This window comes from Zootoca vivipara, chromosome 3 (genome assembly GCF_965207765.1).
Source record: "Zootoca vivipara chromosome 3, rZooViv2.hap1.1, whole genome shotgun sequence".
In the NCBI taxonomy this organism is placed as follows: Eukaryota; Metazoa; Chordata; class Lepidosauria; order Squamata; family Lacertidae; genus Zootoca; species Zootoca vivipara.
In genome coordinates this window covers 91,177,188-91,189,256 of record NC_142586.1, presented here as the reverse complement: position 1 = coordinate 91,189,256, position 12,069 = coordinate 91,177,188, and the positions used below count along the sequence as shown (strand labels likewise).

Genomic DNA, 12,069 nt, shown 5'->3' with positions numbered 1-12,069 from the left:
CGGACCATTGATTAAAGGGGATGGATTCCCCTGTTCTCGCCAATTGTAGGAATGAACAGCGATTATCACAGTATAGGTAGCATTATTGTAAATCTTGTGGAAAATGACTTGGTAAAGGCAAAAGGTAGGGAATTGTCCTATCTGCAGGTGCTGGAAATATAACTGGTTTTAATGGTCATTGTGATGTAGAACTAAACAACGTGGCATTCATTGAAGTTGCTTCCAATGAAGATTATCTACACTAATTTGGTGCTCTCCAGATGCTGGATTACAAATCCCATCATCCCTAACCACTGGTCCTATAGGCAGGGGCTCATGGGAGTTGCAGTACAGCACTATGCTGTACACTTTTAAGTGTAAGTTGTTCTAACAATTGGTTTTCTAATCTTCTAATACACAACTTTAAAACTTTAAACTTAGCACTCTGTAGGCAGACAGTATCTTCCACTCATGGAATGAAGTGTTGCAGCTCATTCAAGAATGTTGAACACAACAGTATTAATGTGAATTCATCCAACCTTTGCATACGGCATTACCTACCACACAAACCCATTTTATCCCACAAGCAAAAAAGAAGCAAAGTGGTAGCTGACAATATGTATTTATTATTAGAGATGTTGTATACAGAAAAGTCTGTGCATCACTGCTAGTCTGACTGAAGGGGCTTTGACTCTGTATGGCTTTATTTGCAGCTGTTTTAAAAAGTAACAAAAACGTGACAGGATCTGGGAAGATTTCAGTCTTTGTTTCAAAAAGTTGAGGGCTTGAAAGATAAAGAAAATGGTGTTTCAAACTAGCAGTTTAGTAACTACGGCCAAAGAGGGTGTAGAACTTGGCAAGGTTCTTGCCACAGACACATTTTGCTCCATTCTCCAGCTTGCACAGCGGCTTGAAGGGGATGCAGAGACTTTTTGCTCCCATGGATGGAGCGCCAGGCTCAAGGTCTTGATCTCTGAAATGGAAAGCAGATTTCCTTTAATGCCCCAAACTAAGCTAAATGGCCACGCCCCACAATCGTGCACTAACCAAAGGTATCACAGATGACCTAATGTGAGCCTGATTTGCAGAAATCAAAACACTCTTGAACCAAAGGAATTAATGCTGCGCAAAGAGTAAAGTTAAGGTAGCTATATAGATTGGCAAGAGAGCTTTACAAAGACAAAAGGTTGAGCGTTGACAAAAAAAAGAGGGACAGTCTATTGTCCCATAATTAGTAGGAATGTTGCAGGGCTTCCAGTGAACCATGAACCAAAGGGTGTCTTGGCACCTAATACAGATCATGGTCTTCCACTGCAAACTGCTCCTCCAACAGGTCTAGAACAAAGGTGATTTCCCTTTTAGAAAAATTACACTTCTTGGTTAGCCGATTCTTTAGCACGGGCCCCATAACATCTACCTCAGGGACCAATTCCTATTTTTGTCTTAACGTTCAAATTTGAAAGAACTCAGAGCAAGTGTGCATCTCAATTGGTACTTATGTATTGGTATAGTTATGCCTATACACAAACATTTATTTACCTGGCAGTTGTCTTTTTGATCCAGTCCTCACAATCTATTTCACCACAGAAAGGAATCTGCACTATCTGAAGTCAGAAAGGAAAATACACATTGTTGAGGTTATATAATTAATCTTGATTAATGTCTTATGTGTTGAATAAAACTCGTCTGTTCCAATTTGCAAGGGAGAATAGCTGAAATGAGTCCATTAGAAAGTAGTATAATGTTTATCTGTTTTAGCTGCCTTGAGAGAAGTCAGTTTGACAATAGGAGTCGAAAGTCTTATGATCTTTATATTTCACTCTAAATGAAATTTCACTCCTCTGCCCCTCTGGCCTAAGATTTGTGTGTTCTGTACATTTAACATACTGGCCCCAGTAGAGAACTTCTTGAAGGAGCCTGTTAGCACAATCTGACTCAGGCACCCCCAAACTTCTGCCCTCCAGATGTTTTGGACTACAATTCCCATCTTCCCCGACCACTGGTCCTGTTAGCTAGGGATCATGGGAGTTGTAGGCCAAAACATCTGGAGGGCCGCAGTTTGGGGATGCCTGATTCTGACTGGACTTTTAAAAAACACCTACAACTGAAGATAGAAAGTCGCCCCTTAGTGGTGCAACTGAGTAAAACACCACTTAAAACCAGGTGATGTAAGGAAGGACAATGTGATAAGAACTTATTCTGCAAACATAGAAAAACCAGTCCCTAACATATTTCCTTGAAGTGAAAATTTGAATGCCATGTTTTCTCTCCAAAAGTCACTGATTAATTGAATATTTTAGCTTTCATGTATTTTGCCAGAATTTCAGAAACACTCTCCTAGATCCAGAAGCAAACATATTTTGCAATAATGCACACAGAAGTGCTCATCTCAAAGGGAGAAAGGTGTATGTGTAGGGAGCTGACACTCCCAAGAGATTATTGGACTGGCATGTTAAACTGAATGACATGCCCTGGTCTGCAGAACCAAAGGAATAACCATTATGAGTTCTTGAACTTCAAGTGACGTGTTCGCTTTTCAATAAAGATGTCTTCTGTATTGTTTGTTTTCCAAGCCATAAAGCCTTTACAGGCATTTGCTACATTTGAAATTTAACATAAACTAAGCCCAACTTCAGGAGACAGCACATACAGCACGTAGGAAAGTTAATAATTTCTCATAATTCAGCATCATTTGAGTGATTAAACTTCATTCTGACTCAAATAAACTTTTAGAAAAGGAAGAAATTGATTCAAAATTGAAGCCCACATTAAGGGAGCCTACTATCCTTCAAGGAAACATGAATATGAAATGTGTATAGTTTGCAGGGTTTTGTTCCTCTCAAGAGTGCTACAATGTGAACAGCAGCAGCACCAGATCACACAAAAGCCTTCAACTTGAACTCAATGGCACTGCACTCAATGGCACTCATGACCCATGGAAGAAAAAAAAAACAGGATGGAAAATGCCAGGTCCTAAAACCTAATTTAGTTTATGACAGACAGCGGCAGGATGCACAAGTTGTATATGTTTAAATAAATTCCACAACATAAGCCAGCTGCTTGTTTTGAAGGAGGCATGTTGGAAAATGACTTATCTTTAATAAATGTTATTAAAAATAGGTCAAAGCTATTTGAGAATAATTCACACAAATCAAACTCTAAAGTAAAACCAGTAGCCAGAGCACAAAACAGCCCTGTGCCAATCTAAAATACTTTGCTGCAATTAAAGGTGCTTCATTGCACCTTCATATCAATTCCAATAACCTCTTGTCATCCAACGTTTCTGCATGTACCCGTTGACCTCTATTTAAATCAGATAGAAAGAGTTCTTTGACGCAAGCAATGCGTTCTTTGAACTGACAGACTAGTTATATCGTCCGCTAATTATTTTACGGTTATTTGCATGAATTGATTACAATATCTGATCTAGAATTCAACTCGATACTATTTCCTAGAGATGGCATGGCTATTTTCTGCTGAAAAAGCAGCACAGCTGAATAAGTGTCACAGGGAAGGCTGCCTTCCACCTTTACCAATGTTTTTAAAGACATATATAGATGTCCCATAGCCTTGATGGAGGATGAATGGGTTATGAGAGCTGACTGCAAAGGAAAAGGTTCTGCAGTGGCAGCTGCAATTAAATGAGCCAAAAGGTTAAAGCTTTTAAAGAACTACAGGCTCCACTACATGTCTTAAAATTGCAAGCATTATTCCCAAGGAATGTGACATCGATTTAACATTTGGCATTTTTGAGGTTGCAATTATTCTTTGACTCCTAAGAAACTCTCACATGTTTTAGGCCAGTACAAACTGCTTATCCTGCAATCCCTGAATAAATCTGTGTTGCTCAATTGTGCCTTCACTTACAAAAACGAAACTTGCAGCCCATTCTTACAAATGTTTCCTTGAAAGACAGCCACACTGTGTTCATTAAGGCTGTAAATATACATTTGATTCCAGTCTTGATCATGCTGCAGATTTCTTACCTTTCCCGAATCAAGTACAGTCTGAAACTCTTCCATTGTATTGGCCACCACCATGTGATTCTTTAGGTCTTTAGAAGCTCTGAGAAAGAGTAGAAATTTAGTCAATATAAGCTTTTACTTATTGTAAAAAAAACCTCTTTAACCACAGAGCCAGATCTTTAGAATGCATCTGAATTACATCCCACTAATTACATTCCAGTTTTTGTCCACACAGCAGTCCAAATGATGGTTAGGAACATGCGTAGCTGCAGTCAAAGGTGGGATCTAAAAGTGCAATAGGCCAAAGTACAGTGCAACTCATTCTGTGTACCCAAGGTGACTTTGGGCTTCTGTGCATCAAACCTTCAATGCACACCACACGTCTTTTGAAAATGAGGGGAATTTGTGACTGTTATATTCACAAGGCACACTGAAATCCTTATGCAGACCTAAAGCAGCTCTTTGGATACAAATGTAAGTCCTGTGATATCTTAGTGCAGTACAAGCATTTGGGACTAGAATCCACTTCCAAGAGAAGGTCGATTCCATTAATGTAGTCTGCCTTCTCTGGGTGTCAGGCCATGAAAACTGGTGGAAGAACAAACTGAAAGTACAAGGGCTAGTATTCAGTTTAGATGTCATGAGTTTTTTTGTGAGAAAAGTCAGCATTAGCCAATAGAAAGGACTGCAACTTCTATACAGATGTCCTTTTTTGCCTAGCTGGTCAGGCAAAGCAATCCTAAAGATTTTTTTGTGGGAGGGGTGAATTGAAGATGGACAAATCAGTTCTAGAGTCACAGACAGGAGGAGCTGCATTTTACCCGCTCCCGCTTTCTAGTCTGTTGTTTGTTTGTTTGTTTGTTTGTTTGTTTATTATTCTCTTCATTGCTCCCATTTGGGGGATTCACTCAACCATTCCCCACCCCACCAGCTCAACCTATTGGGAAGCTTTGAGATCATTGGTGAGGGTGATTCAGATAGCTCAGTTTGCCATGCATTCAGTGCAATCCAGGCAGGGTGGGTAAGTGAATGTTAATTCTAGTTGTGCCCTGATCGTCAGTTCATTTCCTCAATCCTTTGGAAACCCATGAAACGACCGACAGATGAATGAAACACATAGTATAAGAAGCAAATGTGCCAGTTAGAAGACAGCCTTCCCCAAACTTAACCTGTCAAAAAGGTTAGTCTGGATTTTGTCCAGAACACGTCTCAGCTGGTCCACTGCTTCATTTTCAGCAAAAGTCAGCTTCTCTCCTGTGTCTCGTCTAACAGCTACAAACTGATGATTTTTCATATCTCGTGGACCCACTTCAAGCCTGATTGGAACACCCTAAAAAAAAAGTGGAGGCCATGAACAGAGCATTTTATACACTTCTTTACATCTGTCTACCTTGCTTAAGTGGAACACAGAACTATTTCAGGGAATGAGCTAGCCCGGGTTATAGTCAAGACTTACACCTGGCAAAAATGCAAATTATTCCAAATTAATATAAAACAAATGTGTCACTTTAAACCAAATCTTTAAACTATGGTTTAAAGGTGAAGGCACCCACTGAAGCTATCACAGGTGCTTTATTCCTCTTCTGCTCCTGTTGCACTGCTAACAGCCAAGCCACGTTGCAGCTTAGCTTTACATCCAGGTGCGAGTTGTTTGTTTTTCCAAAACTACAAGTAGAAAGCCAAGAACAAACCTTCCAGACAGCTCATGCTTTGCTTCTGGATGCAAAGCTAAGCCAAACCAAGTTTCAAATCCTAGCAGCAGAGTTTAGTGCAAGTATGGTTTAAAGTGACATGCAAACCAGGCCAGTATTAAAAGCTTGTCTCCAATAAGACGACATCCTGAAAGTTTCGTTTACACTGCAAAAACTCTAGCTATTACTCTTTTCCAGCCTAGAAGTAAGAAGTAAGAGTGCCTGTAAGACAAGAAGAAGTTACACAGGCACTCTTGAAGTAGATGAGCTCATCAGAATTGGAAAATAAAGAACGGATGACATGTAGTTAGGGGAAAGTTCATAAGAAGGAGGGTCTATTGTCGCTAATATATTGATAACTTCCATTTTCCTTCTGCATATACTACTGAATGATGCATCCAAGGAAAGGCTGACAATGAGGAATCCATCACAGGAGAACAGAACTGAACAACATTTACCTTAAGCTCCCAGTGGTTGAATTTCCATCCAGGTGAATAGTTCTCTCTCAAGTCAACACGCGCACGGATATTGGCACTGAATAGCTGCTTACGGTATTCAGCACACTTTGCCATCAGGGCCTCCTTGTCTTCTTCCGAAAGCGAATTGGTGATTCCACAGGGAATAATCACGACCTGAGTGGTGATGCAATGATTATTGAGTTAGGAGCATTAACAAAAATGCTGTTTGCAAGAATTACAATATGTAGGCCCTAAACATGTTGACTGCTCTTAAAACCATCAGTTTTGAGGCAAAAGGACTATTGAAGCAGTGCCGCAACAAAATCAACTGAATTAAAATTTTATAAATATACACTAAAACGGTGACCAAGCATTCACTGAGCAGAATTATTCATTCATGTATTTATGTATTGATTGATTTGTTTCCCAGAACTAGGACTCAATAAAACACACAGAGCTTAAAACATATAAAAGTTTGCTGTTAAAAAGTAATTAAACTACCTATGGAATTAAAACACATCTATTGAAACACAGGTGGGGAAGACAGTACAGCATACCATTAGGATACCTTTCCTTAAAAGCAGTCAGTTCCCAAAGAAAGTTTTCAGATGCTGCTAGAAGGACAAGGAGAGAGCAAGCATAGCCACCAGAAAGGGATTTCCAAAGCCTGGGAGCAGCCACTGAGAAGGTCCTCTCCAAAATGCCCACCAAATGTCCCTGTGACGCAGAAAAGTGTCTCCCCTGATGATGTCAGAGCCCAGGCAGCTTCATATGGCTCAGTCCTTCAGAATTAAGGGCCAGTAAATGTGTGTTGGAGCAAAAGAGTGTTGTCGATTGAGGGTGGAAACACCTAAGTGTAGCTGTCTGCCAGCTCTCTCATAATGCAGCAAGAATGCCCTCTTTCTGGTTGCCACCAAGTGGACAGAAGCAGGCTGCTGCACCATTTCCCCATCCTCTTCTCTATTTTCCTCCACATCTTAAAGATACAGTCAGAGGACATCAGCAGCTGCAGAAGCATTAAGATTATTTGCCCATCAGCTCAGTGACTTGGATCCAGACTAAGTCAGTTGTGCTTAGATCCTATGCAAATCTATGGGGCAAGTTAGTCATGACTTACGGTACAGTTAAGTTTCCATTAAACTAATTTAATGGAATCTAAGTGTAACTATCTTAGTCTGGATTCAACACACACACACACACACACCCCAATTCTAGAAAATAGGAGGGAAAAGAGAGGTGAATTGGCACTAGCAAAAGGTTTGTATCAAAGGTTTGTATCAAGCCTTATGAGGAACGGCTTAGGGAGCTGGGTATGTTTAGCCTGGAGAAGAGAAGGTTAAGGGGTGATATGATAGCCATGTTCAAATATATAAAAGGATGTCATATAGAAGAGGGAGAAAGGTTGTTTTCTGCTGCTCCAGAGAAGCGGACACGGAGCAATGGATTCAAACTACAAGAAAGATGATTTCCCCTAAACATTAGAAAGAACTTCCTGACAGTAAGAGCTGTTTGGCAGTGGAATTTGCTACCAAGGAGTGTGGTGGAGTCTCCTTCTTTGGAAGTCTTTAAGCAGAGGCTTGACAGGCATATGTCAAGAATGCTTTGATGGTGTTTCCTGCTTGGCAGGGGGTTGGACTGGATGGCCCTTGTGGTCTCTTCCAACTCTATGATTCTATGATTCAATGTTATTTTGCTCACCTGAACTGAAGCGACCCTGGGAGGTAGTACTAGACCCATGTTATCTCCATGAATCATGGTCATTACGCCAATGGTCCGAGTTGTGAGACCCCAAGAGTTCTGATAAGCAAATTGCTTCTCTCCTGGTATCCTGGGATCTTCAAAGACAATCTCAAACATCTTTGAAAAATTCTGTCCCAAGTGATGAGAAGTTGCTCCCTAAAAAAAGGCAATAATATACAAAATTCAGGTAACATCTTCCTACATATTAATGAAGGATATAAAATGTTTTTATCAGAACATACCTGGATGCCTCGCCCACTGGCGGATATAAATGCCTCAATGGTAGTTGTATAATCTCCGCCTGCAAACTTCTCCTTTTCTGTCTTCCTTCCTTTCACAACAGGAATTGCCAGAAGTTCTTCATACACACGTGCATACAGATCAAGGATCTGTAATACCTAAGACAAGTAATAAAAAACAGTTTGCAGTAATTTAGACTAAGCTATATGCCAAAAGTATTACTTAACCATTTGGTATAATCATAGGAAAGCCAAGGATAAATATCAATGGCCTTCTAAAACCCTAATAATTTATGGCAGCTATCAAATAAACATTTAGCGTTTACAGTTTAAAGCTCTTGCAATAACCACTGAATCCTATCCGACAACAGATAGTGATTTTCGGACATGAAATTATCTGTCGTTTGTAACTATGGTAGTTCACTAATTGTGTTATTTCATTTCTCGTCTGGGGGTTCACATAGTTAATGACACCCAATTTTGAAACATGTACTGTAGATTGTTTTGAGTGACAACAACAAGCCAATGAGATTCAAATTAATTCTTGTATATCACACCATGAGAAAACAATGTCCAACACAATTTAACACTGCAACTACTTTTCATATAATCTCTTTGTGTTATTAGCCTTTTTGAACATACTGAAGAAAAGAAGGTTCGCTGTTTTCCCTCAATTATGCTGAAATACGAAGGGCACTCCCTCCACCCACTTATGCAACAATTTCCAAATTTTCCTTGAATGGTGGATGGTGAAGAATGAAGTTCGTTTAACTTAATTTGTGCACTGTACCTCTTCTGCTGCCTCTTCGTAAGTTGCAAACGCTGTGTGTCCTTCCTGCCACAGGAATTCACGAGTACGCAAGAAAGGCTGTGGATGTTTGAACTCCCAGCGCTGCAATACAATACAAAACAAAACAAACAAACAAACAAAAAACAAAGTGTCATGAAAGTTGTTACCTTCATTGATGAGCTTCTTTTTAATGTATTATTTAGCATTGCTCAAAGTTCTATTTTTCAATGATGCATTATACTATATGAATTCAAAGGCATAATGAGTTGCAATTAGAGAAACGCAAAGGCTAAGGCTCCGTCAGTACAAGAAACTTTCAACCCCTCTGCTCCCCCTAAATTTGTTCTGGGGTTTCCCAAACCCTCCAGATTAGATTTGGGGACGGCATGGAGCTTGTGCAGGGTGGGATTCCAATGAGCCTAGAGAGAATTCTTGTGCTGGCTTCTGCTAGTGCTGCCTAGATTTTACATATTGTTAAGAAACCTACTATTCACACAAAAGGAACCAGAGATTATTTTAGCTGCCAAAAGTGCCATATTCTCATATGCTGATTTCTATTATTTCTATGAAGATTGTAAATACCAGTAGACAAGGATAATTTGCATGATCACAAATCCAGATATATTGCAACGGCTGTCGTAGATTAGGCCTGCAGAGAGACCCAAAATGTGTGCACAACGTACCACATTTTTTTTCATTCAACGTGGTGTTTGTTAGGATGTGGAAAGCAGCAATGAAGGAATATGCAGAGCATAGGATATGAATCAAATCCCTCAACACAAGAAGTGCCAGGTGGTGGTGGTGGGGGGGGGGGGGAAATGGCGATTTCTCCCCACAAAGACTATACATTCTAACAACCCACAACTTGATTTAAAAAGCGGGTAGTGGAGATTGCTGATTGATTGATTGATTGATTGAGAATGAGCATATTGGTAAAGCACAGCAAATATCCGCTATACCCTGTACTTACCACAACATTGCACCACTGATTAAGTTTGATGGGGAGATCCCTGTGTGATTGAACCCACTTTGCATAGGCAGGATACATTACTGCAAAAAAAGGAGAATATTTTCAGAAAGCACATAGCTGCTATGTTAACTATTGGTTCTGAAAACCTGATTTGTAAGGGTTTTCATTCCCATGCATCATACCTGTGTGGACTAAGGGTGACATCCAATGATGTCAGACTATTTGCGCTTCCACTGGTCCTTCCTATCCTCCCCCTAGAGCCCCACAGTTTGCAGATAGGGGAGAAAGGAGAGGAAAGGGAAATCCAATCCTATCTGCCGGCATGTTGCTGGATATTACCCTAAGTGTTAGGCTAATCCTTTATATTTAAAATTTAAATACATGAAAACATGTTGTTCATCTTGTTTCTCCATTATTTTATTTATTGCATTTTATTCATTGCATTTATACTTGGCCCAAGGTTGCTCAGTGAGCTTCATGGCTACAACACTAACCACTACGCCGCACTTCCTAATAACAAAATACTTGATTTCTCCCCTACTCTACCTGCTTTCATTCATGAGTAGACAAACTTCAGTTATTACATCAAAAGCCAACATCACTAATTTATAGGAAAGAGGGACTATTTAGCTGTAGTATTTTATTTTAAATCTGTAAGACTGTACCTGTTTCACTAGTAGGACGTACAGCTATTGGTTCAGCCAGGTCTGTTTTGCCAGATCTTGTAACCCAGGCAACCTGAAATCAATGAATGTAAAAGTTTAGAAAATACTATTTTTTATAAATATATTTCATGTCATTCTTAATAATACAGTGGGTAGAATTTTGTTTAAAAAAATATTGTGACACATGTGAATTCTGTTTATCAATTGAAGCTCATAATTGTAAACTTAAATTCCATACATTATTATTAATAATGTGATATAAGTTTACCTCCGGGGCAAAATCAGCAATGTGTGTCTTCTCCTTTTCCAATGCAGCCTGGGATACGAACATTGGAAAGTAGCAGTTTTCCACACCAAGTTTCTTGATTTCACCATCAAAAAACTCTTTGATGCTTTCCCAGATGGAAAAAGCCCAGGGACGGAGAATGTAACAGCCACTCACATCGTAGTATTCAATCATCTCTGATTTTGTGATCACCTTTTAAAGGAAATAGCAATGTTTCAGTGTCACGAAAATCGCATTGTGGGCAGCAAGTTTAAAAAGTATCAAACAGAAATAAAATTGAACACATGACTTTCAATGGAAATGAGCACTGAACATTCATGTATGAAACGTGTTTATCTTTTATTAGAACCATAAATATCCAAATGCACCTATGTAGACACTGGTTTGCGCGTAACACTAAGGCAAGACATTGCTTAGAGCAGTGGTGGCCAAACTCGGCTCTCCAGATGTTTTGGGACTACAATTCCCACCATCCCTAGCTAACAGAACCAGTGGTCAGGGATGATGGGAATTGCAGTCCCAAAACATCTGGAGGGCCGAGTTTGGCCACCACTGGCTTAGAGCAAAAACATATGGATCTCAGCCACTACCCTTTTCCTGTGGCTGCTGCACAGGCTGGGGCTGAGCCATGGTTTGGTTTAGCATTAAATCTGATGCCAAGCAACCTCTTTAGACAAACCAGGAGCTGCAACCAAGGTTCGTTCTTGATTGCGGTTTAGCTCCAAAAACTGTTCTTAAGCGTACATTATTTTGAAGACTGTGAAAGAGGACTCCCAGGTAAAACTTGAGATATACTTGCCTGAGAATACCAGTCAGATAGATTCTCTTCCTTCTTAGCCTCTAGCCCCAATCTGTAGTATATTAGAAAGATAGAAGCATAATCTTAGCCTCAAAAACAACAGTCTTAATTAATAAAGCAACAGTCCACTTTAGATATTTTGCTTTATTTAAAAAAAACTATTAAAACTATCCAGACATGAATTTAAATGTTTAAACATTTAAATGAATTTAAACAGGCAAATTTATTATATAATGGCAAGAGTCTTCAAGCTGACACGCTCCCTGAAAGAACAATGCAATTAGTGGGGAAAGAGTGTATTAAATGTGAAGGAAGAAAACCCCAGCGAGTGTTCTGGTAGCTCTAGTCATGGTGAGGAGGAATGGAGCACCACTGTGTCACCCTCCGAGCTGTGATGCTGCTGCTCAGTGGGACCCAGATGGGGGACAGGAGGACTGAGCTGATGGTGCCAATCTAGCGCTACTATGCCCTCACTTGATCCTAGCAA

General features: G+C 39.9%; 1 protein-coding gene across 3 annotated transcripts in view; it reads right to left on the bottom strand.

Annotated features, from left to right (window-relative positions):
- Positions 1 to 585: 585 nt before the first annotated feature.
- EPRS1 (glutamyl-prolyl-tRNA synthetase 1) overlaps positions 586 to 12,069 on the bottom strand; it is a 39,417-nt gene continuing 27,933 nt past the window's right edge. For all 3 annotated transcript variants that reach the window (XM_035111361.3, XM_035111363.3, XM_088666679.1), the window contains 12 exons: positions 11,583 to 11,634; positions 10,766 to 10,975; positions 10,498 to 10,570; positions 9,833 to 9,912; positions 8,863 to 8,964; positions 8,076 to 8,231; positions 7,792 to 7,989; positions 6,094 to 6,267; positions 5,114 to 5,274; positions 3,966 to 4,044; positions 1,519 to 1,583; positions 586 to 952 (listed from right to left, as the gene is read on the bottom strand). In XM_035111361.3, the coding sequence (XP_034967252.1) occupies positions 802 to 952; positions 1,519 to 1,583; positions 3,966 to 4,044; positions 5,114 to 5,274; positions 6,094 to 6,267; positions 7,792 to 7,989; positions 8,076 to 8,231; positions 8,863 to 8,964; positions 9,833 to 9,912; positions 10,498 to 10,570; positions 10,766 to 10,975; positions 11,583 to 11,634 (1,501 nt within the window). In that variant the 3' untranslated portion in view covers positions 586 to 801. The remainder of the gene's footprint in view (positions 953 to 1,518; positions 1,584 to 3,965; positions 4,045 to 5,113; positions 5,275 to 6,093; positions 6,268 to 7,791; positions 7,990 to 8,075; positions 8,232 to 8,862; positions 8,965 to 9,832; positions 9,913 to 10,497; positions 10,571 to 10,765; positions 10,976 to 11,582; positions 11,635 to 12,069) is intronic.